The sequence below is a fragment of the Oryx dammah genome, unplaced genomic scaffold, assembly GCF_014754425.2.
Source record: "Oryx dammah isolate SB20612 unplaced genomic scaffold, SCBI_Odam_1.1 HiC_scaffold_27, whole genome shotgun sequence".
NCBI classification, from domain to species: Eukaryota; Metazoa; Chordata; class Mammalia; order Artiodactyla; family Bovidae; genus Oryx; species Oryx dammah.
Genome location: NW_024070211.1, coordinates 79842936 through 79868414, shown reverse-complemented (window position 1 = coordinate 79868414; position 25479 = coordinate 79842936). Strand labels below are relative to the sequence as shown.

At 35.8% G+C, this 25479-nt stretch overlaps 1 protein-coding gene across 1 annotated transcript in view; it reads left to right on the top strand.

Moving 5' to 3' along the window:
• The window catches only part of LRP1B (LDL receptor related protein 1B), a 762233-nt gene that overhangs the window by 3101 nt on the left and 733653 nt on the right, over window positions 1-25479 (top strand). Inside the window, exons 3-4 of the mRNA XM_040227930.1 lie at window positions 9603-9767; window positions 10053-10297. Coding sequence (XP_040083864.1) covers window positions 9603-9767; window positions 10053-10297 — 410 coding nt within the window. The remainder of the gene's footprint in view (window positions 1-9602; window positions 9768-10052; window positions 10298-25479) is intronic.

The following is a 25479-nucleotide window of genomic DNA, read 5'->3' as shown; positions in this document are numbered from 1 at the left end:
TGATTATTTTATATATCCAAAATGATTATTTTATATATCCAAAATGATTATTTTATATATCCAAAAGGATGATAGAAAGGAAAATTGTTTTGCTCTGTACTTTTAAGTAATACACAGCCTAGGAAGGACCAAGAAGGACGGAGGTCAGAAAGGGGAGTCAGTCAGGAGGGAATTGAATGAGATGCAGAAGAGAAAAGGGAACCTGTGTTTAAGTCATCTTCCTGGTCCAAACACTTTTCTTTGTACACTGTTTTATGCACAACCCAGAAATCAATAACTTGGGAATTTTGTTTGTTTTCCTTTTCCTCATTTCAGATATAGACATTAAAAGGGCAAGGTAGCTTGTGTAGAGAAGGTTGCTAGTTTCAAACTGGCAACTGTTATTGTTGTGTTTGTTTTACCTTCCACAGTGTTTTGCATTTATTTGACTTAGTTGCCAAAATTTAAATTTTGAAAGATTTGGAATACAATTCTGGATTTCTGGCTTCTCTTGAAAATGTAGGAAGGTCTGTCAACAACTAACAGAGCAGTAGCGAACCTTTTAGGCTGAAGGTATGTCCTCCAGTTTATACAGTTTATGCTTGGCCCATTTTACCCATTAACTCCTGTGATAACAGTTAACTAGAAAGAGATCAGGCATGTTTTATGAGAAATTTCCTTCTCAAACAGACTCTTCCTGAGGGTGCAAGTAGATGCCCCACTTTGACATTTTACTTCCCACAGAAGTCTGCCATCAACAGAGGGTTTTACCTTCAATGTAATAGCTACTGGTGTGGATTTTTTCACGACTTAGACGTACCTATTTGGTAACTGCAGCTTATCTGCATGAGAAACTTTCTGCATAAGGGAAAGCAATATTTTGGAGAAAGTGATCATTTTAGCAAGTGTACCATTATGTTAGAAGAACTCTGACTGCTTCACAAAATACAAAGGGCACACACAGAGAAGAAAACAAACACATAAAACAGGTGTATACATTTTTTGAAAATACCCTGATCAAACAAAGCAGTAGATCTGGGAATTGAAGCTTCATTTTCTATAGCTTTGAATTGACAATGCTTAGAATAACCTTATTTATCTCCATTTGTTTGGGGAATAGCCAACCTGAGAGAAGAAAAAGAAAACAGAAATGCAAAACAAACACAGTCCACAGATACTATTTATATGAAAATATTAAGCACTATTTCAATGATGTAGGGGATTTCCAGAAGTAAAACAGTTTCTAAGAGTTGAAAATTAGGACAGAAAGCTAGCCTCCAGGGAGGGAAAACCTGATAATGCTTCTGAGAAAAGATGATGTCTTCCCTTGCTAATTGCTACTACAAACTTGTGAAGCTAATTATAATTACAGTGGTAATAATTTTATGTAACAGTTGAAGAAATAATGCTTGGAAAATTGTTTCTGGTGTGAATGACCAAAGTTCAAATGACAGTACCAATTCACTTAACTCTCTGAATAAATGAAAAGTTTATAGGTTTATCATAATATAATAGAATTTTCATTATTTAAAATTACTTTATAAAAGATTGACATGGATAAAATATGAGGTTCATGTAAACACCTTTAGAGCTTAGTTGTAAATTTAAATTTAAAATGTAGCAGTTAATTTTAAAAAGGTTGTACAAATATTAAAATGCTTTCAAATTTATTGTATATTTTGGTAAAAAGTTCATAGACACTTGTAGACTTTGAACCTTTCATAAAATAGACTGCTGCTGCTGAGGCTGCGTCACTTCAGCCGTGTCCGACTCTGTGCAACCCCATGGACGGAGAGCAAAGTAAAAGTAACTATTTCCCTATTTCTCAAATTTTTCATGAAATATGTAAGGAGACTGAGAATCAAAGTTATAGGATCTCCAAAGACATTTGTATTCTTTTGGAAATTTTTTATTTTTTTATTATTTTTTATTTTTTTATTTTTTTACTTTACAATACTGTATTTGTTTTGCCATACATTACTGCAAGGAGATCCAACCAGTCCATTCTGAAGGAGATCAGCCCTGGGATTTCTTTGGAAGGAATGATGCTAAAGCTGAAACTCCAGTACTTTGGCCACCTCATGCGAAGAGTTGACTCATTGGAAAAGACTCTGATGCTGGGAGGGATTGGGGGCAGGAGAAGAAGGGGACAACAGAGGATGAGATGGCTGAATAGCATCACTGACTCAATGGACACGAGTCTGAGTGAACTATGGGAGTTGGTGATGAACAGGGAGGCCTGGCGTGCTGCGATTCATGGGGTCGCAAAGAGTCGGACACAACTGAGCGACTGAACTGAACTGAACCGACATGAATCCACCACTGGTGTACATGAGTTCCCAACCCTGATGCCCCCTCCCACCTCCCACCCGATATCATCTCTCTGGGTCATCCCAGTGCACCAGCCCTAAGCATCCTGTATCCTGTATCAAACCTAGACTAGCAATTCATTTCTTACACAATAGTATACATATTTCAATGCCATTCCCCCAAATCATCCCACCCTCTCTCTCTCCCAGAGTCCAAAAATCTGTTCTTTATATCTGTGTCTCTTTTGCTGTCTCACATACAGGGTTATGATTACCATCTTTCTAAATTCCATATATGTGAGTGAAGTGAAGTCGCTCAGTCGTGACCGACTCTTTGTGATCTCATAGACTGTAGCCTACCAGCCTCCTCTGTCCATGGGGTTTTCCAGGCAATAGTACTGGAGTGGATTGCCATTTCTTTCTCCGGGGGATCTTCCCAACCCAGGGCTTGAACCCAGGTCTCCCACATTGTAGATGGACACTTTACCGTTTGAGCCACCAGGGTGTGTTAGTATATTGTATTGCTGTTTTTCTTTCTGGCTTACTTCACTCTGTGTAATCAGCTCCAGTTTCATCCACCTCATTAGAACTGATTCAAATGTATTCTTTTTAATGGCTGAGTAATACTCCATTGTATATATGTACCACAGCTTTCTTATCCATTCGTTTGCTGATGGACATCTAGGTTGCTTCCATGTCCTGGCTATTATAAACAGTGCTGGGATGAACACTGGGGTACACGTGTCTCTTTCAATTCTGGTTTCCTCGGTGTGTATGCCCAGCAGTGGGATTGCTACCAGCCACTTTGCTCCCTGAGTACAACTAGGAAAAAAAGCAGGTTATATACCATTAGCCCCATAAAACATGTTTACATCACACGAGCTTCCTCAAAGAGCCAAGGTCTTTGTGACTTTTCTTTTTTTTTTAACAAATGCCAACAAAGACATGTTTTTAATTGACTACTTTGGTTCCTTAACATGGAATCCACAGGCCTTCTTCTGATGTTTTAAGATATATTTGCTACCATGTCACATTTCTGCAGTATTCTAGGTTTTGACCCAGTGTCCCAGGTGACAAGTTATTCCAAGATGCTAAATTAGGGATCTTAGGGAGGAGCCATTTCTCTTTCTAGCCATTTTAAAGGAATACACTTATTGCTAAGGTGACCTGAAGTAGTACATGAATCTCCTGTAAACCTCAAGCTTATTATTTGAAAGTAACAAGCACCAAGGAGTTCAGAATCTTACAGGGCACTCACTTCAGTTCTCGAACTTTCATTGCCTTTATGCTCCTTCATATGCACAGTGTCTTCCTGATGCATTGCTGGTATTTAGTTTTCATGTGTCATAATAACTGGACTCTGCTGTAACAATTGCAGTTAGTGAAAGCAGATATATCATTATGAAGATTAGTAAAACATCTAAATAAAATTTTAACTTAATCTAGGAGCATTTCTAAATGAAACTAATAAAAACATTGTTGCTTTTATACAACCTAAAGATTATAGATAAGCAAGCTCTCTTTTTGCCACGATCCTTTATTTTTACCTTCTGCATCTTGCCCTGAAGATGATAGTAACCCTTTTGTACCTGTAATGGTACAAGTTGTTCATGGTCCATTGACCCCATTTAATCCTGATACACACTAACTTATGAATCCAGGAACTGTAGATCAGTGGACTGTAGTCTCTCTTTTAAAAGCAATCATGGTTGAACATTTCCATACACCTTATAAGAAGGGCTATTCAGCCTTTGTATACTTGAAGAAATAATATAGTCATTGTAATGCTAATACATTTTAAACAAAAAAGAAAGTAATAAGGGAAAAACGATTTTTTAAAATACCACACAGTAAAGTGTACAAAAGAGTGCCTAGAACTTTATAAAACAATGATCCTTAAAATCAAGTTTTAAGATTGATTGTAAACTGACTTATGCAAGGTTAAGAACATTTTTAGAGGTGCTAATTCTAGGATATGTTATTATACAAGGTGTTGAAAATTTCCCACCTAAGTTAATGAAAAATTAGAACTATAGTGACCACTATGGAAGAAATAGCTTAGTCCTGCTAAATTTAGTGAAGAAATGAAGGGACCACTTATTTTATAATTCCTAAAAGAGTCGCAGGCCATATATTTTGGTCCACGGAAATATACACTTGAAAGTCTTCAGTGCCTATTTCCAGTGAACCTACATATGGAGAATGCAAAATTGCAGGGCAACTTATTTGCACATTGGAATTGATGCAACACCATAAGATAGAAAGCTAAAAGATGGATATCAATTTTCTATTTGTTAAGGAAGCAAAAGACAACACTTTAGAAGCCTTTGGGTCATCAGTCTAGTTGCCTGGAGAATCCCAGGGGTGGCGGAGCCTGGTGGGCTGCCGTCCATGGGGTCGCACAGAGTCAGACACTACTGAAGTGACTTAGCAACAGCAGCAGAATCAGTCTAGAGTTTGGAGTACAGCATTGTCCAGATCTGTGCTGTGCTTAGTTACTTAGTCCTGTCCAACTCTTTGTGACCCTCTGGACTGAAGCCCACCAGGCTCCTCTGTCCATGGGATTCTCCAGGCAAGAATACTGGAGTGGGCTGACATGCCCTCCTCCAGGGGATCTTCCCAACCCATGGATTGAACCCAGGTCTCCCATATTGTGGTCTATCCACATATACTCAGACCACCTGTGACTCTCAAATTCACTATGTTTGTTTTCAGGGATTATTTTTCCTAATCTTCTTCAGAATTGCAAATCTCTACTTTACCTTGTTTTGCAAGATATCATAATAAATTTGATTAATGCTGTGCTGATCTTCTTTCTATTTTAAATTTTATTTTCTTAATGATAACTTTAAAGGAAGCTGACAAATAACAACCTGGTGGCCATGAAAAGATGTGTACATCCAAAATTAAATTTGAAGTGAGACACATAATTCATTTTATATTTAATGTTTTCGAAGGATATTCTTCTACTTAACCATATAGCTTGCCAGCTTTATAATAATTAATCTTTGTTTTATTTAATATTTATTTTTAAGGCAACTAATTATATATGAAATAACTTATAAATAATACATATGTTGGACTTCCCTGGTGGCTCAGATAATAAAGAATCTGCCTGCAATGCAAAAGACCCAGATTTGATCCCTGGGTCTGGAAGATCCCCTGGAAAATGTAATAGTGACCCACTCCAGTATTCTTGCCTAGAGAATTCCATGGACAGAGGAACCTGGTGGGCTACCATCCATGGGGTCCAAAGAATTGGACACAACTGAGTGACTAACATGGAGAAAACAATGACACCCCACTCCAGTACTCTTGCCTGGAAAATCCCATGGACGAAGGAGCCTGGTGGGCTGCAGTCCATGGGGTTGCGAAGAGTTGGACATGACTGAGTGACTTCACTTTCACTTTTCACTTTCATGCATTGGAGAAGGAAATGGCAACCCACTCCAGTGTTCTTGCCTGGAGAATCCCAGGGAAGGGGGAGCCTGGTGGGCTGCCGTCTATGGGGTTGCACAGAGTTGGACATGACTGAAGTGACTTAGCAGCAGCAGAGTACCTAACACACACACACAATATATATGTTATTGATATTTCCAGATAACTAGTGTTTTCTCATGTAAATAATCTGTCTTTAAACAATAATCTTTTCAGAAAAAAAAATGTTCCCCAAAACAAGATTTTATAAATTATCCCTGATATTTAAAAAAAATTTGTTCTATTAATTTAATTTTGGATTTGTTACACTTTTGAATAATTATACAGAAATTTTCAAATATACAAAGTAGAAAGAATGGTAAAATAAGTTCCCTAGTATTTATCACCCAGCTTCAACAATGATATTGCCTTCTAATGTAATAATGTTCATCTTTATCCTTATCTAACAACTTACTTATCAGATATTTGTGGTTAGACAATTAATAATTTAGGTATTATTTTTGTTCCCATCCCTAGGGCTGTAGAAAGCTGTCCTTGAAACAAACAAACAAAAATTTAATATAAACAATTTTTTAGAAAGTTTGTGTGAGATAAACCTATTCCTGTGACCTACTTCTTTAAGTTTTTTCATGGCTTTAACTCATGCTTACTTTATACCAATCTATACTTATACTTACTTACCAATCTACCTTCACATACATGATATTGTAACATTTAAACATTAATATTAGTATTATTTCTCAACCTCTCTCTCTTTCTCTGTGTGTGTGTGTTTCCATTGTTTTAAATGACTTTGAAATTTTGCTTTTAAAAAATGTTCCATGTGTAAATGTATGTGGATGCTTGTGCAAACACAAAAATGTTTTGTGTGCTAAGCATTCTGTGTGCTAGATTGTTTACATCTATTACTTCATCAAGTATTCCTTCAGTAGTACTGTTAGAATTTTTATGTACAGATGAGCAAATGGAGTCTGAGTTAAGTATGCTCTAATTAGTGAAATATCCCAACCTTGGTTCCAAGCTTGTCTGACACAAAACATACACATTGCCATTGTTCAACATTGATGCAATTAATTAATAACATTTTTGGTATGTCTGGTGCTTAGGTTGTAAGAAACCTGCAGTCTCTTCAAGAAGATAGGTTCATTTCCTTTCCTGCCCACCATGTGCTTTTAACATACATACCAAATAAATTTATTATATGATATTTTGTGTTGTTATCTAATTCTTTCATATTTATAATTTCTATATCCCATAAGAGACTATGTACCTCTCAGATATTGAAATCATAATGAATACTTAGTTTACATCACTGCACATTTTTTAAATAGATATAATACATTTTTTAAAAGAAATCTTGAATTGCATTTTGAAATTTTATTCCAAAGGATTGTTTCAATTTTCCCAATCCATATACCTAAGGATTATATAGCAAAACTATCAGTCAGTTCAGTTACTTAGTTATGTCCGACTCTTTGAGATCCCATGGGCTGTAGCACTCCAGGCTTCCCTGTATATCACCACCTCACGAAGCTTGCTCAAACTCATGTCCATCAAGTCAATGATGCCATCCAACCATCTCATCCTCTGTTGTCCCCTTCTCCTCCCACCTTCAATCTTTCCCAGCATCAGGGTCTTTTCCAATGAGTCAGTTCTTTGCCTCAAGTGGCCAAAGTATTGGAGTTTTAACTTCAGCATCAGTCCTTACAGTGAATATTCAGGACTGATTTCCTTTAGGATTGATTGGTTAGATCTCCTTGCAGACCAAACTATATACAACTATAATGAAGCCAAGTTTATTTTTGTCAATAATAACTTTACCATTTCTGACCAAAATGTTGTCAGAATTGATGATAGGAAAATATATTGAACTGTCACTGTCTCTCCAGTTCTGTGCGTTCTTTCCTCCCAAATATCCATACTACTCATTCGCGTTGTTTCTACTACTAAAGTATAGAGAAGTTACAAAGAAGGCAACTACTATTTTGATTACCAGCCATGTTCCTATTTCCATACCAAATGCTTTCCCTTTGTTATTTAGTGTCAATGACGTTAAAACATTAGATGTTAAAAACATGAAGACAGCAGTTAAACTATCCATTTTCCCAACTTCATCTGCCACTTGCTAGCCATGTAACCCGGTCAAGGAATTCAACTTTTCTAAGCTTGTTTTCTCATCTATAAACATGGATAACTTTAGCCATGGCTTCATGAAGAATTAAATGAGATAATCTGCATAAAGTTCTGAAAATAAGTATTTAGTGTATAATAAGAACTCAAAAAGAAATCATTAGCTAGTTGTAATGATTGCAGAATTGTTGTGTAACTGTTATATATATACAACTGAAACATGCATGAGCAGTTTAGGCCACTATCAATTAAACATAAACTCCCCATTACCTAATAGCCTTAGAAATCAAATGCACAACATAAAACATTTGACGCCTATTGTGTGGAACTGTTCATATACTGTGAATTTGTAGAGTTACAAAGATTATTTAGAAAAAAAAAGAAAGTATTATAAAAATGCATGCATGTGTAAATCAAAGTATATGATGTCCTTCTGTTTTCCCTTTGCATCCTCTGACATATGATCTGTTCCATTCATGTGAATCTAAATGTCATCTCCATGCAGAATACTTTCAAATTCATGTCTACAGTTCTGATGCCTTCTCTGAATTTCACCCTTACATAAAAAGGAAATCCCCTTTTTATGTCTTAAAATCTCAAGGTGAAAAAATTGAAAATTGTATTTTTGATTGCTCTCTACACCCATCCATCTCAATCCCAGGTCTTAAAATGCATTTCTCTTGCATTTTTTTTTTCCATTTCACTTAATGGATCCCTTGTACACCCTCTGCCTGTCCTTACCGTTAAGTTTGCCAAGACAAGTACCACAGCCATCTGTAATTCTGTTCTCTACTTCATTCCCTACATCCAATACTCCTTTAGCCGTGGAAGTTAGTTCTACCTCTTGGAATAAGGGCTTCCCTTGTAGCTCAGTTTGTAAAGAATCTGCCTACAGTGTAGGAGACCTAGGTTTGATCCCTGGATCAGGAAGATCCCCTGGAGAAGGAAATGGCAACCCACTCCAGTATTCTTGCCTGGAGAATCCCATGGACAGAGGAGCCTGGTAAGCTACAGTCTATGGGGCTGCAAGAGTTGGACATGACTTAGCAACTAAACTACTACAAACTACTTGAAATAAAATATTCCTCGAACCCATTCACTTCTCTTCACTGCTACCACCATATTTGCCTCATCCTTTAAAATAACCATCTGAGGTACCCGTTCTCCTGACTTATAATGAATTTGTATATATGATGTTATATTTCTTTCCTGCTTAAATATGGGATAAGGCAAAACCCAAATGATGGCCATCTCTAAAAGATCCATTATATCACCCTTTTCGATTTCATCTCTTTCCCCTTTATCCTCATTGCCATGTTTCTAATACAGTAGCCTCATTTCTGTTCCTCAGTCACCCACTTTCTTTCCCTCGTTAAGGCTTGTGTTTCTACCATTTATTCTTCTTGTCATGCTCTGCTCATCTCTCAGATTCAGTCTAAATATTACCTTCTCAAACTGCTTTTTCCCCTTGATTATCTTCTCAAAGTAGATTACTTACCTGTTACTCACTTTCATAACAAAATTATTCTTGAATATATTTCAGAAGCTGTAGTTATATATTCAAGCATTTGTTTAGTCTGTTTCTTGCTCTAGACTCTAAGCCCCTGAGGCTAGATAAAGCATCTGTTTCACTTGTGATTGTTTACCTAGCCAGTGCCTAGCATAGTCACAGAAATTCAATAAATTTTTTTTAAATGAATGACTGAAGCAATAATATCATCAATAGCATCATTTCTTTTTCTTCAGAATTCTTTTCTGGACAGATTGGGATGCCAATTTTCCTCGCATTGAATCTGCCTCCATGAGTGGTGCTGGGAGAAAAACCATCTACAAAGACATGAAAACCGGGGCTTGGCCTAATGGACTCACTGTGGACCACTTTGAAAAAAGGATAGTTTGGACAGATGCCAGGTTTAATTTTTTTTTTCCTTTCTCTTCTATAACCTTCATCAGATAATGCTTACAAAATTGAAATGTGTATTCCTGTGCATGTATCATATATACACACATTGAAATTGGTGGTGAATTTTATTGGCTTTGGTTATGATAGCTTTTTGTTGAAATCTTTCTGCAAGTCAGATACAGGGTCATAAAAATATTTTTACACAGTTTTTTTGCCATTTAAGTTGTATGAGCACATCACTGGACTATTTGAATGTGGTTTTATATACCACTGACGCATTTACTTTTCTGTAGGTCAGATGCCATTTATTCAGCCCTCTATGATGGAACAAGCATGATAGAAATTATCCGAGGTCATGAATACCTTTCTCATCCCTTTGCTGTGTCTCTATATGGGAGTGAGGTTTATTGGACCGATTGGAGGACCAACACGCTGTCAAAAGCCAATAAGTGGACAGGGCAGAATGTCAGCGTGATTCAGAAAACCAGTGCACAGCCGTTTGACCTTCAGATCTACCATCCCAGCCGTCAGCCCCAGGGTAAGTGCTTGTTATGAATTAGTGACCAGAATTTATTTTTACTTTAATCATAATCACATCAAACTATAAAATAATTTTTGTAAGCTAACAGTGATTTAATATTTTCTATAGTATATGATGGAAGTAGTACCAGCCTTTATTTTAATTAGCTCAGCATATTTTTTCTTTTCCTTTTTATTTATTTTACATAGAAATAGAGAAATCTTAGAAATTAAGGGTTTTATGCAGTTGTTGCAATCATATCATTTTCTTAGCCTTCTTTTGTTGAAATTTAGGTTACATTACTGTTTTAAGAGGACTTCCCAGGTGGCTCAGTGGTAAAGAATCTGCCTACAAATCAGGAGATAAAGGAGACACGGTTTGAAGCCCTGGTTTGGGAAGATCCTCTGGAGGAGGAAATGGCCATCCTCTCCAGTATTTTTGCCTGGAAAATCCCATGGACAGAATAACCTGGCAGGATAAGTCCATGGGGTCACTCAAAGTTGTACACTACTGAGCACAAGCATCACTATTACATTATACTCACACTCCTCACATCTTCTGTATCCATTCCTCCATTAATGGACACTTAGGTTATTTCCATCTCTTGGCTATTGTAAATAATGCTGAATGAACACAACAGTGCATACACGCGCACACACACACACATATCTCTTTTCAAATTTGTCTTTCCCTTTTCCTCAGACAAACACCCAGAAGTGGAATTGCTGATTCATATGGTAGTTCTATTTTTAATTTTTGAAGAACTTCCATACTATTTACCTTAGTGACTGTGTCAATTTACATAATCACCAATACAGCAAAAGGATTCCCTTTTGTCCACATCCTCAGCAACACCAGATATATGGTGATATCTCATTGTGGCTTTGATTTGCATTTCCTTGATGATTAGTAACACTGAGCACATTTTCATATGCGTATTGGCCATCTGTATCTCTTTCTTAGAAAGAGAAACATCTATTCAGAGCCTCTGCCTATTTTTTCAGTCAGATTGTCTGTTTGATATTGAGTTCTATGAGTTCTTTATACATTTTGGATGTTAACTTTTTGTCTGATAAGTAGGATTTGCAAATATCTTCTCCTGTTTGGTAGTTTGCCTCTTTATTTTATTGATGGTTTCCTTCAACAGGCAGAAGCTGTTTAGTTTGATATAGTCCCATTTTCTTTTTTTGCTTTTGTTGCTTTTGCTTTTGGTGGCAAATCCAAATATTTCTAAGTATAGAAATGACATGCTGCTGCTGAGTCGCTTCAGTCATGTCCGACTCTGTGTGACCCCATAGACGGCAGCCCCCATCAGTCTCCCCGTCCCTGGGACTCTCCAGACAAGGACACTGGAGTGGGTTGCCATAGGATTTATGTATTAGCCATGCAGTTATGATACTAATCTGAAGATGATATTGAAGAGGGAAGATATTGGAGATAAAACAGGTAATTTAGATTGTAACATCTCCTAGGTCAAAAAAAGTAAAGCAAGAAAGTATAAAGTAGGAAGGATACAAGGTAACGGTTTTATTGTGATAGCAACCATAGGACTGAGGACAAAAATCTGAATATAAAATACTAGAAGATTCAGAACTAGAAATTTATATACATTGTACTATAGTTTCACACTGGTTAGAATAAACCCATTGTATCTTCCCCATATGCTCTGGAAGATATATATTCACCCTACTCCATTAAGTGGACTGATAACTGCAGACTTTAACCTAAATTGTCCATTGGTCTGGTCTACATTAGAAATTTATACCATGTAGTTGATACCTGTGGCCATTTACCCAATAAATGCATTGGAGAGTATTGTTTCCTTAGGAAAGAGAGAAGTTACATAAATAAACATATTTGCTATTTTTTTTAATGAGTAAGAACATAATTGTAGGTTTCGCTTTATGATAAAATGGCTAATTTACATTCAAGAAACCATCTAGTCTAAATATATTTTTATCAGTAAAACACAGTTTTTAATTGGATAAGTTTTGAATGTATTTAAAAAAAGCACAACAACATCACAAAGGTTTTATGATAGACCTTTCCTGAGCCATATGTTACTTTGTGTTTGGATAATAAGATATGGGCATGCATGATTAAGCATTAGTAAAAACGGTTTCATCATCATGACTTTGTAATAATAAGAAAGGTATGCATTTATATCATGTTTTATTTAGTGCTTTCCAGATATTGCTCTCAATCTACACCAAGATTTGCAGGGAAAAAAAATCTTTTCCTGAGAGGCTTTCTCACTTCAAAGCCACATACCAATTATAAATCTGTACATAATTCATATTTTATCTCCACATTCTTAATTAGCACCATAAAGAACTACCTTAGCACTTAGAATATGTATGGTTATTTAATATTTTCCTAATTCTGTTTTAGTTACCCATTTAGATAATAAAATATTTGAGTAAAGGAGTGTCATTTATTTATTTGTGTTAACTACAGAGTATAGCTAAGCCTTTTATGAGAACAGTATTAATAGTGATAACAATGATATCACCTAATACTAATTCTCATTGTAATTCCATGAGGATGGTGGTTGGCAACCCAGTGTTACAGATAAGGATCCTAAAGGAGAGAAATGCTAAGTGATTCGCTCAAGGTCTAATAGCCACACAATTATTGTCTCATAATCTTACCCCAGGGAGAGTGACCCCAGAGCTCTGGCCTGAACCACTATACTCCGCAGGCAGAAAACATTAAATTTTTATTGAGATTCTCCTTGGAATTGTTCTATAAAATATCCAGATGGCAGTAGAGAGTAAAGTTTTATTGACACATCCCCATGCTTCCCTGATAGCTCAGTTAGTAAAGAAGCCGCCTGCAGTGCAGGAGACCCTAGTCTGATTCCTGCGTCAGGAAGATTCACTGGAGAAGGGATAGGCTACCCACTCCAGTATTCTTAGGCTTCCTTTGTGGCTCAGTTGGTAAAGAATCAGCCTCAAATGCTGGAGATATGGGTTCAGTCCCTGGGTTGGGAAGATCCCCTGGAGAAGTAAAAGGTTAACACTTTAGTACTCTGGCCTGGAGAATTCCATGGACTATAGTCCATGGGATTGCAAAGAGTCAGACACGACTGAGTGACTTTCACTTCACATGGGACAAACCAATTTTTACCTTCTTGTAGTTTATAGTCTAGAAAGAAAACAAGCTAAATTAATAACTGGGGTCAATTAAATGATTATTACTATTATTGTTATATTTTTGAAACTAAAATTATAGTAAATATATTTTAAAAGGTAGAATGGAGTGGTCCTAAAAAAATCCTTGGGCTTAGTTTAATACAGTTTCTTCCTTTGTCACTCACTGACCTTGTTACCTAAGGCAAAATAATTAACTTCTGGGTTTTTATTTCTTCACTTGTGGGCTAGAGCAGCTAGAAGTAAGGAGGGAATGCATGGTATACAAGATTGGGTTGGAATCAAACCATAATGGGACTTAAAAGGTCCCCTTACAAAGAAATTTTAATTTTCATCCTTAAGAATAACTGGATAAGTGTTCAAGTGATGTCAAACCTAAATGTGCATCAAATTTACTGGGAGGGATCATTAAATCACAAATTTCTGGCCTTTATCCAAGATATTCTGATTCAATAGGTCTACGGTATGACCTGAGATTTTTCATTTTTAACAAATTCCTATGGAATGCTGATGCTGCCTTAAGAACCACTCACTGCCCTGAAGAAATGAGAAAAACATTGAAACTATTTTGTCAATGGAGGGAAGATAACAGAAGTACATGTTGAAACTTGACTTCACCTATACTAGGGGTAGACTAGAGAGACACAACTATAGGTAAGACACTAGTAGGATGTAGAGCCTAGCTTCTTCAGTAGCTCAGGAGATGGCTGATACCAGGACAGAGAGAATGGTGGAACTGAGATATGTACGTGTGTGCTAAGGTTGCTTCCAGTCACGTCCAATGCTATACAACCCCTATGGGCTGTAGCTCACCAGGCTCCTCTGTCCGTGGGATTCTCCAGGCAAGAATATTGGAGTGGGTGGAATACTCTTCTCCAGGGAATCTTCTCAACCCAGGGATGGGATCTATGTCTCTAACGTTTTGCGTCTTGGTTCTTTACAACTAGCAACACCTGGGAAGCCTGAAGTTGCCATATACTTAGAGGCAAGGTCGGTTTAAAGAAAAAAAAAAGTGATAGAGATTTGTAGAGTAGCGGAGTTTGGCAAGAAAAGGAAAATTTGAGATCTCTTTAGTTTTCTAGTTTCTATAATTGGCTTCACCATCAACATGTGACACAGGCCACATAAGGGAGGGGTCAGCAGAGTTTTTTTTTCTGTGGAAGGCCATATAATAAGTATTTGAGGCCCTGCAGGGTATATCGTCTTTGCTGAACTACTTTGTTCTGCTGAGGTAGTGTAACAGCAGTCAAATGAAAAGTGAATGACTATCACTGTGTTTCAATAACATTTTATTTATGGACACTGAATTGAAATTTCATTTAATTTTCATGTGTTATAAAATTTTATTCTTTTTTTTTTTTTGGTGTTTTTCCTCCAATTTAAAAAAGTAACCCAAAGGGCAGTATTAACCTGTAGGCCAAAGCTTACTGGCACTTGAATTAAAGGATAAATCAAAAAATTAGTTTGTTTATGTGGAGAGGTACCTCTAGGACATGGTTGAGTATTCAGGGTTATAAAGGCAAAAAGAATTTCTTCTACCTTAGTAGAGACCTAGGCAGTTGTGATAACCCTCACACTTGTGTATCTTTGCTCTGAGATGTAGGGTGCTCTGAGGGTGTAGCTTCTATCTCGACTGAATCTCTATCTATCCTGCCTGTCTCAAGTCACCTTTTCTTTTTCTTTTTAATATAAATTTATTTATTTTAATTGGAGGCTAATTACGGTACAATATTGTATTGGTTTTGCCTTGCATCAACATGAATCTGCCACGGGTATACACGTGTTCCCCATCCTGAACCCCCCTTCCACCTGCCTCCCTGTACCATCCCTCTGGGTCATCCCAGTGCACCAGCCCCAAGCATCCTGTATCATGCATCGAACATGGACTGGCGATTCATTTCATACATGATATTTTACATGTTTCAGTGCCATTCTCCCAAATCATCCCACCCTCTCCCTCTCTCACAGAGTCCAAAAGACTGTTTTTTGCTGTCTCGCATACAGGGTTATCGTTACCATCTTTCTAAATTCCAGATATATGCATTAGTATACTGTATTGGTATTTTCTTTATATATTTAGTTGTAGAAAATTTGTTTTACTTCAAGCTATTCTCAGAGATAGTTGTTTTATATGTAGCTTTTGGTGTATCTGTGGGAAGAGGTGAGCTCAGAATCTTTCTAATCTTACATCTTTATTCAGACACCATAAAGATGTTTTCTTAATCACAACTGAAGTTGTGATTTAACACCGAGCAGTGGAGTTGTGTTTTTTCATGGATATAGAAAGATTACAACACTATCGATTTTTTTGTGTTTGTTTGTTTTTCAGGTTTTTTTCACATTTCTTTCCTCACTTTCTCTGATTGGAATCTTTTTTTTTTTTTTTTTAAGAGTTATTTATTTATTTATGTATTTATTTTTGGCTGTGCTGAGTCTTTGCTGTTCTGCGTTGGCTTTCTCTAGTTGCGATAAACAGAGGCTACACTTTGTTGTGGTGTGCAGACTTCTCATTGTGATGGCTTCTCTTGTTGCAGAGCACGGGCTCTAGGGTTACAGGCTTCAGCAGTTGCAGCCCATGGGCTCAGTAGCTGGCACAAGACTTAGTTGCCCTGTGGCATGTGGGATCTTCCTGGAATAGCAATCAAACCTGTATCCGCTGCATTGGCAGGTGGACTTTTTAGCCATTGGACCACCAGGGAAGCCCTGGAATCTTTTCTTGAAAAAGCTTAAGAATATGATTGTCACTTCAAATATAGAGTTTTGAAAATATTTTTATTAATTAGATTTTCACCAATTAAAAAATGTTTTTCTTTTCTTAAGCTTTCCTTCTGAGAAGGCCTCAGTTCAATGGGGACTTAGTATCTGTTGATAATAAAAGTACTATTTTGCAGAGACCACTTTATTTGACTCTCAAACACTGGTGTGGACTCAACTGTCCCTTTTAATTTTGTTCTTGAAACACCTATCAACTGGCAAATGTTTTTTTGCGTAACAAATCAAAATGACAATACCCTTAGAATTGGGATCGCATGTACACCCGTGGTGGATTCATGTCAATGTATGGCAAAACCAATACAGAATTGTAAAGTAAAATAAAAAATAAAATAAATAAAATAAAGAAAGAAAGAAAGAAAATCAAATCAAATTCCAGAAACATAATGAATGGAATATTAGGACATTGTCATGGTTATAGCAATTAGATTAAATATATATATATTTTAAAGTCATATTCTAAAACAGTATCTATTATCTATCCTATAAATTGTTAAATGAACAAATAAATGAATCTAAGTGATTTAGTTCATTTAGAGAAGTGGTATATATAATGGCTAGTGGTTGCACTCTGATATCTGAAAATGTATTTCTTTCTTAAAAGTTGTATGATTGCAAGTATTATTTTTTTCACGATTTTCAAAATTAAGTTTACACTTCTATACAATGAGGGTAATTTATTTGTAAAAACAAAAAATGGCCAGTAGGAGGAATAAAGGGACTAATGCTTATAGAAACACTTAACACATTTTCTGGCTCATTGTGATAAAAATAAATTATTCCATTTTTGGAACTTCTTTTTCTTCTATCAATTTTTATCTCACTTGCCCTCTATGTTATGACAATACAAGGTGAACTCCAGACTGTTTCTCAGAGAGTAATTTTAACATTGAGATGACTTAAGTCTTCCAGTTGCTTCAGGAAAATACTTCTATAGAAAATGAAACTTTTCTTGATGACATTTGCAAGAAAATTAGCTGATACAATTTTAAAAAACAAACTAGTTTCTAAGAATAGTGTGTGTGTGTGTGTGTGTGTGTGAGTCAGTCGCTCAGTATTTCCAGTTCTTTGCAACCCCCTGAACTGTAGCCCACCAGACTCCTCTGTCCATGGGATTTCTTCAGGCAACAATACTCTATTGTGTATCATTTCCTTCTCCAGGGGATTATCCCAACCCAGGGATCAAACCCAGGTCTCCTGTATTACACCCAGATTCTTTACCATCTGAGCCAACAAGGAAGCCCTTAAAAATATTAGTAATATTATTGCTGCTTTAGGAAACAAAGTATCACTTATAAAACTTGAAGAATGAGGGATCCCACTTGGAGCTATTAGTATATTTAACTACAAGCAACATTTTCAATTAAAAAAAGTTTAAAACAAAGTAATACTCTTAAAACTATGTTTCAATGTGGTGGAGGTGAATCTCAAATATTTTCAGGTTACTTAAACTGTTCACTTTCACAGTTTATTATATCAAAATCTAATGACCTGTCATATAAAATATTCTCCTCTGTCTCTGCTTGCATATACATATTCCTTCCATTCTACATATTATTAATTTTGTTAAAAATACTATTTCCCACTGTTTTATGGTATCTCTTTCTTTCACACATTTGTATACTATCAACAGAAGTTTCTTTCTTCTTTTTTTTCTTTTTTAAATGGACATTAAGAGATTTCCTTGTGATCCAGTGGTTTAGACTCCTTGATTCCAATGCAGGCAACACAGGTTCAATCTGTAGCCAGGGAACTAAGGTCCTACATACTGCATTTTATGGCCAAAAAATAAAATATGAAACAGAATCACACAGCTTAAAAAATAAATAAATACTAAAAATTTTGAAATGGACCTTAGTTTAAAATACTAATATTTCTAAGAATGGAAAGCTGATATGAAACAGTGAAAATGCCTCCACCTTTACTTTTTGATATCAGCAGCTTTGAAGGGAGGAGATTTCTGACTGAGGCAAAGTGAAAGGCAGGTGATAGCAAAGCAAAGAGAAATTTTTGAGATCTAAGTAAACTTGTTAGATTTCTGTGAGGTATTAGAACATTGTGCAATACTGAGAGCCAAGTAAAAGAGAGAGACAACATTACCAATAAAGAGGAGAAATGAGAGTTGAAACATGCCAAAAATATGTTGCTAAGTCATTCCAGCTGTTGACATGAAAAATCACAATGGAGCTCAATTTCTACTCTTATACCTCCTTCCTGTAACAGGTAGTCTTTTGCTCCCACTACTAGTTATATAGACCTGCACCTAATTTAATTTCTCAGTAAATCTTTCTGTAGCATCTTTACACCACATTTTGAATTAATGGGCTTTGTTGGTTCACCGGAAAAACTTAATTTCCATTTTTTCATTATTTCTTTGGCAAAATGTAATACAAATGTCAAACAACTAAACTGTAAATGAATTTATAGTTAGGTAGTAAGTATAAGTGGAGAAGGCAATGGCAACCCACTCCAGTACTCTTGCCTGGAAAATCCCATGGACAGAGGAGCCTGGTAGGCTGCAGTCCATGGGGTCGCTAAGAGTTCAGCACTACTGAGCAATTTCACTTTCACTTTTCACTTTCATGCATTGGAGAAGGAAATGGCAACCCACTCCAGTATTCTTGCCTGGAGAATCCCAGGGACAGGGGAGCCTAGTTGGCTGCCATCTCTGGGGTCTCACAGACTCAGACACAACTGAAGCGACTTAGCAGCAGCAGCAGTAAGTATAGGTGCATTATAAATTGCTATTTTAAAATTATGCTATAATATAGTTTCTCTTGGAACAGTGGAAAAGATTAGTATCAAAGAAATCATCAATTTCTTTCTTCCTTGGTACTGGTTGTTTAATGTACTTGCCTCAGAAATACAAATGTGTTTATGAGCTCTTCATTCAGATACATTGATGCAAAGTCCAGAGTTCCAATCCAGTATCAAAACTTCTCAACCTCTGTACCTTTCATATTTGGAGGTAGACAGTTCTTAGTTGGGAGAGGGGACATTATTTCACATTATATGAAGTTTTCTTGCATCTTTAGCCTCTACTCACTAAAATACCAGTTAGTAACCCCAGTTATGTCATTCAAAAATGTCTCTATCTCTAGACATTCTCAATTGTTCCTGAGGGGACAAAATCCCCTCTCATCACCACTATTATTGGTTGAGAGCCACTGTTTTAGACAAAAGTTTTGTGATTATTAAATCATTGTGAAAATAGAAAATTTTCTGGCACAAATGTTTCTTCTTTTAAATTATACAGCAAGTAAAAGTAAATAGCAAGTCAGAAAGACATAGCACCTCTTAGAAAATCTGAAAATTCATTGGTATTTTAAGATATATCTCACCAATAAATGTAGCATGTTTGAATTCACTCTTTTTACAGAAAACTGTGCACAAATAAATGGAAATAGTATATGTGGCTTTTCAATCTTTTCTCTTTAAAATACAGCTGTCTATAGAAGATAAGATTTTTAGATATTTTTCTACTTCATAAAAATAGAGTACAGTATAAAATTAATCCATAAAATATGAGTTTTGGTGAAAGTAATTCCTGCATACCTGGTATTGATAGAAACTTGTAAAATTAAAGCAATAAGAACATCTTGTACTTGCACACATTTTATTATATGTATATGTTTTAAATAAGGGATTCCTCTAGTTCAACATCAGATACTAAAATTATAATTTGTAGATATTTGTCAAAGGGTAAAGGATTTGGAATTAATGCGTAATAGTAAGATCTTAAATTCATTTTAAAAAATTAAATTCTTTTCAAATGGAAAATTATAACTAAAATATAGTTACAACAGATATGCATTATTTTCTTATGTTAATAATTATTTTGTATCAACAAATTTCATTAACATGATGAGTATTAATTACTATCCACAATGACCTCACAGGGCAGAGAAAAATATTTCTCTTATCTAACATTAGGTGGTGAGATTCTTCTGCTTTAAGCTTAGTGTTATTACGTAAATAAATATTGTATATATTTTATATCGCATCCACATTTACATATAATTTATTTGAACTTAATGAAAAAAGTAATTGGATTTAAAGTGTTTATTTTTCACTGGTGAAAATAGACTGCAATTAAACACAGTTTTGTATGAAATATGAGATTATCTTAACGATATTGTTTTCTTCACAGAGCACACATCAGTCTTATATGATTGCATAATTAGCATTTCACTGTCCAGTAAAGTATTGTAGTTATGCATTATTTAATGTTTTCATCTATAGCTCTCCTAAAGCTATGGCTATAGCTCATCTATAGCTGTCTTTTAATTTACTTTCAAAATTTTAGATTGTTGCCTTGTTAGAATATAGACACACATATGTTTATGAGCATGTGTATGAATCCAAAACAGTAATAGATCAAGTGGAAATTTTAGGAGAAAAACTATATATATGTTGATAAGTCATAGTTCCTGCCAGCATAGACTTTGACAAACTAAGGCTGTCAGACTAACTTTAGACTTCTGCACATTTTGCAAATAAAATTTTATTTGAACATAGCTATACATGTTGATTCACATATTGTTTTATGGCTGCTTTTTGTTGTAGTAGCAAAGTTGAAAAATTACTAGTAAGGGCATAAGGGCTACAAAGGTGAACATATTTACAATTTGGCCTTTTATAGAAAACAAAAAACAAAAAAAAAATAGTTTCCCTACCCCTCATTTACCTACAGAGATCAGGGTATAATGATAAAAATATGCAAATACATGTCAAAGACAATTAGAAAATAAGACAGTAAATAATAAATACCTAATGCCTTTTATATTGATAACTAAAACTAATATTTAGAGTTGGAATAAATCAGCATTAGCTAGCTTCATTAGAAACTATTTTGTGAAGGAAAAATAACTTGAGCTGATTCATGAAATAATAATGTAAGGATGTTGGTAATGAAATTCTACAGGAAGCAAATACTTTCTGTGGAAGTAGAAAAAGACAAGCTATAGATATTCAATGAACAATTTGGAGTCCTGTTTACCAAGTGCATAATGTGTATGTAGAAGGAAAATGGTAGATGAAACTACAAGGTAAGATGGTATCTTTGAAACAGAGAGTAATATACTTTTGACAGTACCATAGAATACTAGGTTACATGGTTATAGCAGTTACTCCAAAGTGATGAAATAATTTTATATTGCAAGAGGAGAAGAAAAAATGGAAAGAAAGGGTGCATAATAGGCAAGTCTGATAATACTTGACAATTAAATATGGTAGTGAAAGAGAATAAAAAAAAATCTTTGAAATTAAAATCTTGTGAATTTAGAAGACTTATGATATCTTTAATAAAAATAAACAGAGTGGATCAGGATTAAAAAACAAACAAACAGAAATAATGAAAGGTAAAAAAACAGCAGGCTAATCAATCTGGAGGGCTTCCAGGTGGCACAATGGTAAAGAATCTGCCTAACAATGCAAGAGACACAGGAGATGTGGGTGCAATCCCTGGGTCTAGAAGATCTAGAGGAGGAAATGACACCTCACTCCAGTATTCTTGCCTGGAGAATCCCATGAAAAGAGGAGCGTAGTGGAGTATAGTCCATGGGGTCGCAAAGAGTTGGACATGACTGAGCAACTGAGCAAACCAATCTAGCTAGTGTTAAAAACCTTGGCGGAAATGGTAGCAGATAAAATTTGAGTTTTTGTGAGGAAGACTTATCTAAGGTAGAGAAACTATCCAAGATTTTTAAGCAAAGGAACTATGTGAGCAAGTCTGTATTTTAGAAAATTACCATAGGCAATGAGGAGAGACTGAAAATTAAGAGATTATTTAGGAAGTTAGAGCAGCCATCCAAGCAAGAGATACAAAGAACCTAAATTGAGCCACTGACCATAGATTTGGAGAGAATGGTGTATGGGGTAAGAGTATAGACTCTTAAATTCTTTGATGCAAGAACTATCTCTTATCTGCTGTTATATCCAGCTTTTTTAAAACTAGGCAGAATATGAGGTGATTCATAAATATGTATTCAATGAATAAATATAAGAGGGGGGTTACATATGTCTACCTGGAGAAGGAAATAGCAACCCACTCCAGTACTCTTGCCTGGAAAATCCATGGACTGAGGAGCCTGATAAGCTACAGTCCATGGGGCCACAAAGATTCAGACACGGCTGAGCAACTTCACTTTCACTTTACATATGTCTAAGGGTCTTTGTTTGGTCAACTTGAGTTTTGATAATAAGAATTATCAATAAACTCAATTTGCACACCTATTTTTGGCTTTCATCTGTTAATATTCTTTATAGCATCTCATTGACTGGTCAGGTTTTCCCATCTCCTGGATACAATACATGGGATAGCTTTGGTTTGGTAGGGGTTTACAATCTTTGTGTTAATATTGGATAGTGCAATAGCATTTCTTATAAAATAGTAACTTTATGTCAGGTATTGTCTGTAAAGAGCCAGAAAATATATTTTAGGGCTTTTGATGCCAAGTGATCCCTGCTGAAACTGTTCAACTCTGCTATTATAGTGAGAAAGTCATGAGGATAACATGTAAATTAATGAGCATGGCTATGGTCCAATAAAACTTTATTCATAAAAATAGACAGTGAACCAGATAAGGATCCAGGATCCATATTTGCTGACCCTTGCTTTATACTAAGATGTGAGTGTGAAAACCAAATTCTTTAATTTGGTAATTAGAGTATCTATTTAAATGTATAGTAGAAATAACATCAAAAATATTTAACTCCATTATTTCAAAGTGAGGAAAGATAAAAACTGAAAGAAGGCTTTGTGGATTTTTCCTCACCATGAATCACAAAATATTGTTAATATTACCTTACAGTGTTATCATTAATACAGATATTGGGCTACAAAGTGTATTTTTTAACTTTAGTATATATATAGAAATTTAATATGTTATTGTTGATTTTAGAAAGCTTTTAATCACAATTATAAGATGTTGAGAAAAGTTAATATGATTCCAGGCTAAAGATAATGGCGTTTAAAGTAAAATCCAAGTACTTGTTATTGAGTTGTCATGGATTATGCTTTTAATTTCTTTGAGAGGAATAGCATTCTCTATGTCAATGTTTTTAAACAAATATCTCCTTTTTCCTTTTCCTCCCTCTACTCCTCTTTTTTTCCCCTTTATCCCCTTTCTTCCCCATCTTCTTCTTCTTTTTCAAGAATTGAAAACTTTGAGGTGTTTTTTCTTTTTCTTTTTTCCTATTTACCAGTGACTGGGTAACCCTACTCTAGATAGCTAACAGTTCAACAGTACCTCTCTATTTCTTTTATTTTAATATTCTCTTTATTTTAGTAATATCTTTGCTCCTTAATAATCTTCCCATCTAACCTCTTGCTTTTCTAACCTTTAGTTCCTTAAAGACACCCATTGTAGTGTTGCTACTTCGTCACTCAGTTCTCTCTGACCTCATGAACTGTAGGCCACCAGGTTCTTCTGTCCCTGTCCAGACAACAGTACTAGAGTGGGTTGCCATTTGCTTCTCCAGGGGATCTTCCTGTCTCAGAGTTTGAACTCAGGTCTCCTACATTACAGATTCTTTACCGTCTGAGCCAATTATAATCCGTTCAGTTCAGTTCAGTTGCTCAGTCAAGTCCAACTCTGCTACCCCATGAACCGCAGCGCGCCAGGCCTTCCTGTCCATCACCAACTCCCGGAGTCCACAGAAACCTGTCCATTGAGTCAGTGATGCCATCCAACCATCTCATCCTCTGTCGTCCCCTTCTCCTCCTGCCCTCAATCTTTCCCAGCATCAGGGTCTTTTCAAATGAGTCAGCTCTTCATATCAGGTGGCCAAAGTATTGGAGTTTCAGCTTCAACATCAGTCCCTCCAATGAACACCCAAGACTGATCTCCTTTAGGATGGACTGGTTGGATCTCCTTGCAGTCCAAGGGACTCTCAAGAGTCTTCTCCAACACCACAGATCAAAAGCATCAATTATAATGGATGAAGTTAAAAGGAAAGAAAGCAGAATCTGTGGCATTTATACCATCTGCTGGGCTTCCCCAGTGGCTCAGTGGTAAAGAATCTGCCTATAACACAGGAGCTACAGGAGACAGAAGCTCCATCCCTGGGTCAGAAAAATCCCCTAGAGAAGGGCGTGGCGACCCACTCCCGTATTCTGCCTGGAGAGCCCACTGACAGAGGAGCCTGGGGGGCTATAGTCCATAGGGTTGCAAAGAGTCAGACATGAAGCAACTTAGTATGTACACATACCGTGTGACAGAGCGACTTACACTCATAAAGAACCTCTCAACTTTAGTTTCCACTATTTTCTAATAATTTTTGTCCTTAATTTATTTGCTTAGGAAAATATTTCTGAGTCTTTCATTTTAATTTTTTGTTTTTATTTTTTAAATCAAATCCTTAGACATGGATCGTTTTTTTATCTTACAGGAAGGGTCCTGAAGACTGCCAATGGCTACCTTGAGCATTTATTAAATTCAGTTAATTTCTCATAACATCTACAGTTCTTATTATAACCTATTGATTTTTATCCTTTGTAGTTTAAAAGTCTATAAGACTGATATTGCTACCATGAGCAATAGATCATCTTGTTAGGAAAATATTATTAGTTGAAGACTAAAGTATTGCTGTTGAGATCAGAAGGTATAACTATTTTCTGCACTCATTTGACCAGCATAGTTCTATAGAATTTGTCCTACTAGATAGGCTTTATAAAAATAATATTTAAGAGAAATTGGATCAATTGAGATTAAAATTTATCCAAAAGATATGATGATGTCTGGGGAGTGTGTATTTCTTCAGTTCTGTCTCATCACAACAAAAATTTCAAACAATGCACCAACATTACAGCTCTCGGGTGGATCAGTGTTACAGCTCCATGTTACAGCTCAGTTTATTTAGAAAATAAAGGAAAATACACCCTCGAGGCATGAGGGCATGATGACCCAAAACGCAAAGAGAAGACAGAGGAATCTCCAGTCCTTTGGCTCCTCTTTTTATATGTTTTTTCTCCTACCCCTGGGCCTGTCCTGTGTAAATTAGGCTAGCCAGAAGTGCTGTCTGTTATACCTGAGGTCCTCACTCCAGTCCTCGGACCTTCCTTTGTCCTATTTTCCCAGGCTTTTCCCTTCCTTGTCTTCTAGCCACCACCATTCTGGACTCCTTTTTCCTATTCTAACTACTTAACAATGACAAAATAAGAAACACAAAAGAATAGGAGAATGAAATCAAACACAAAATTTAATATTCCATTTTAAATTTGAAGTTTTGTATATGATGGACTATAGTAAGCCTGAATATGTAGCAATATTTAGC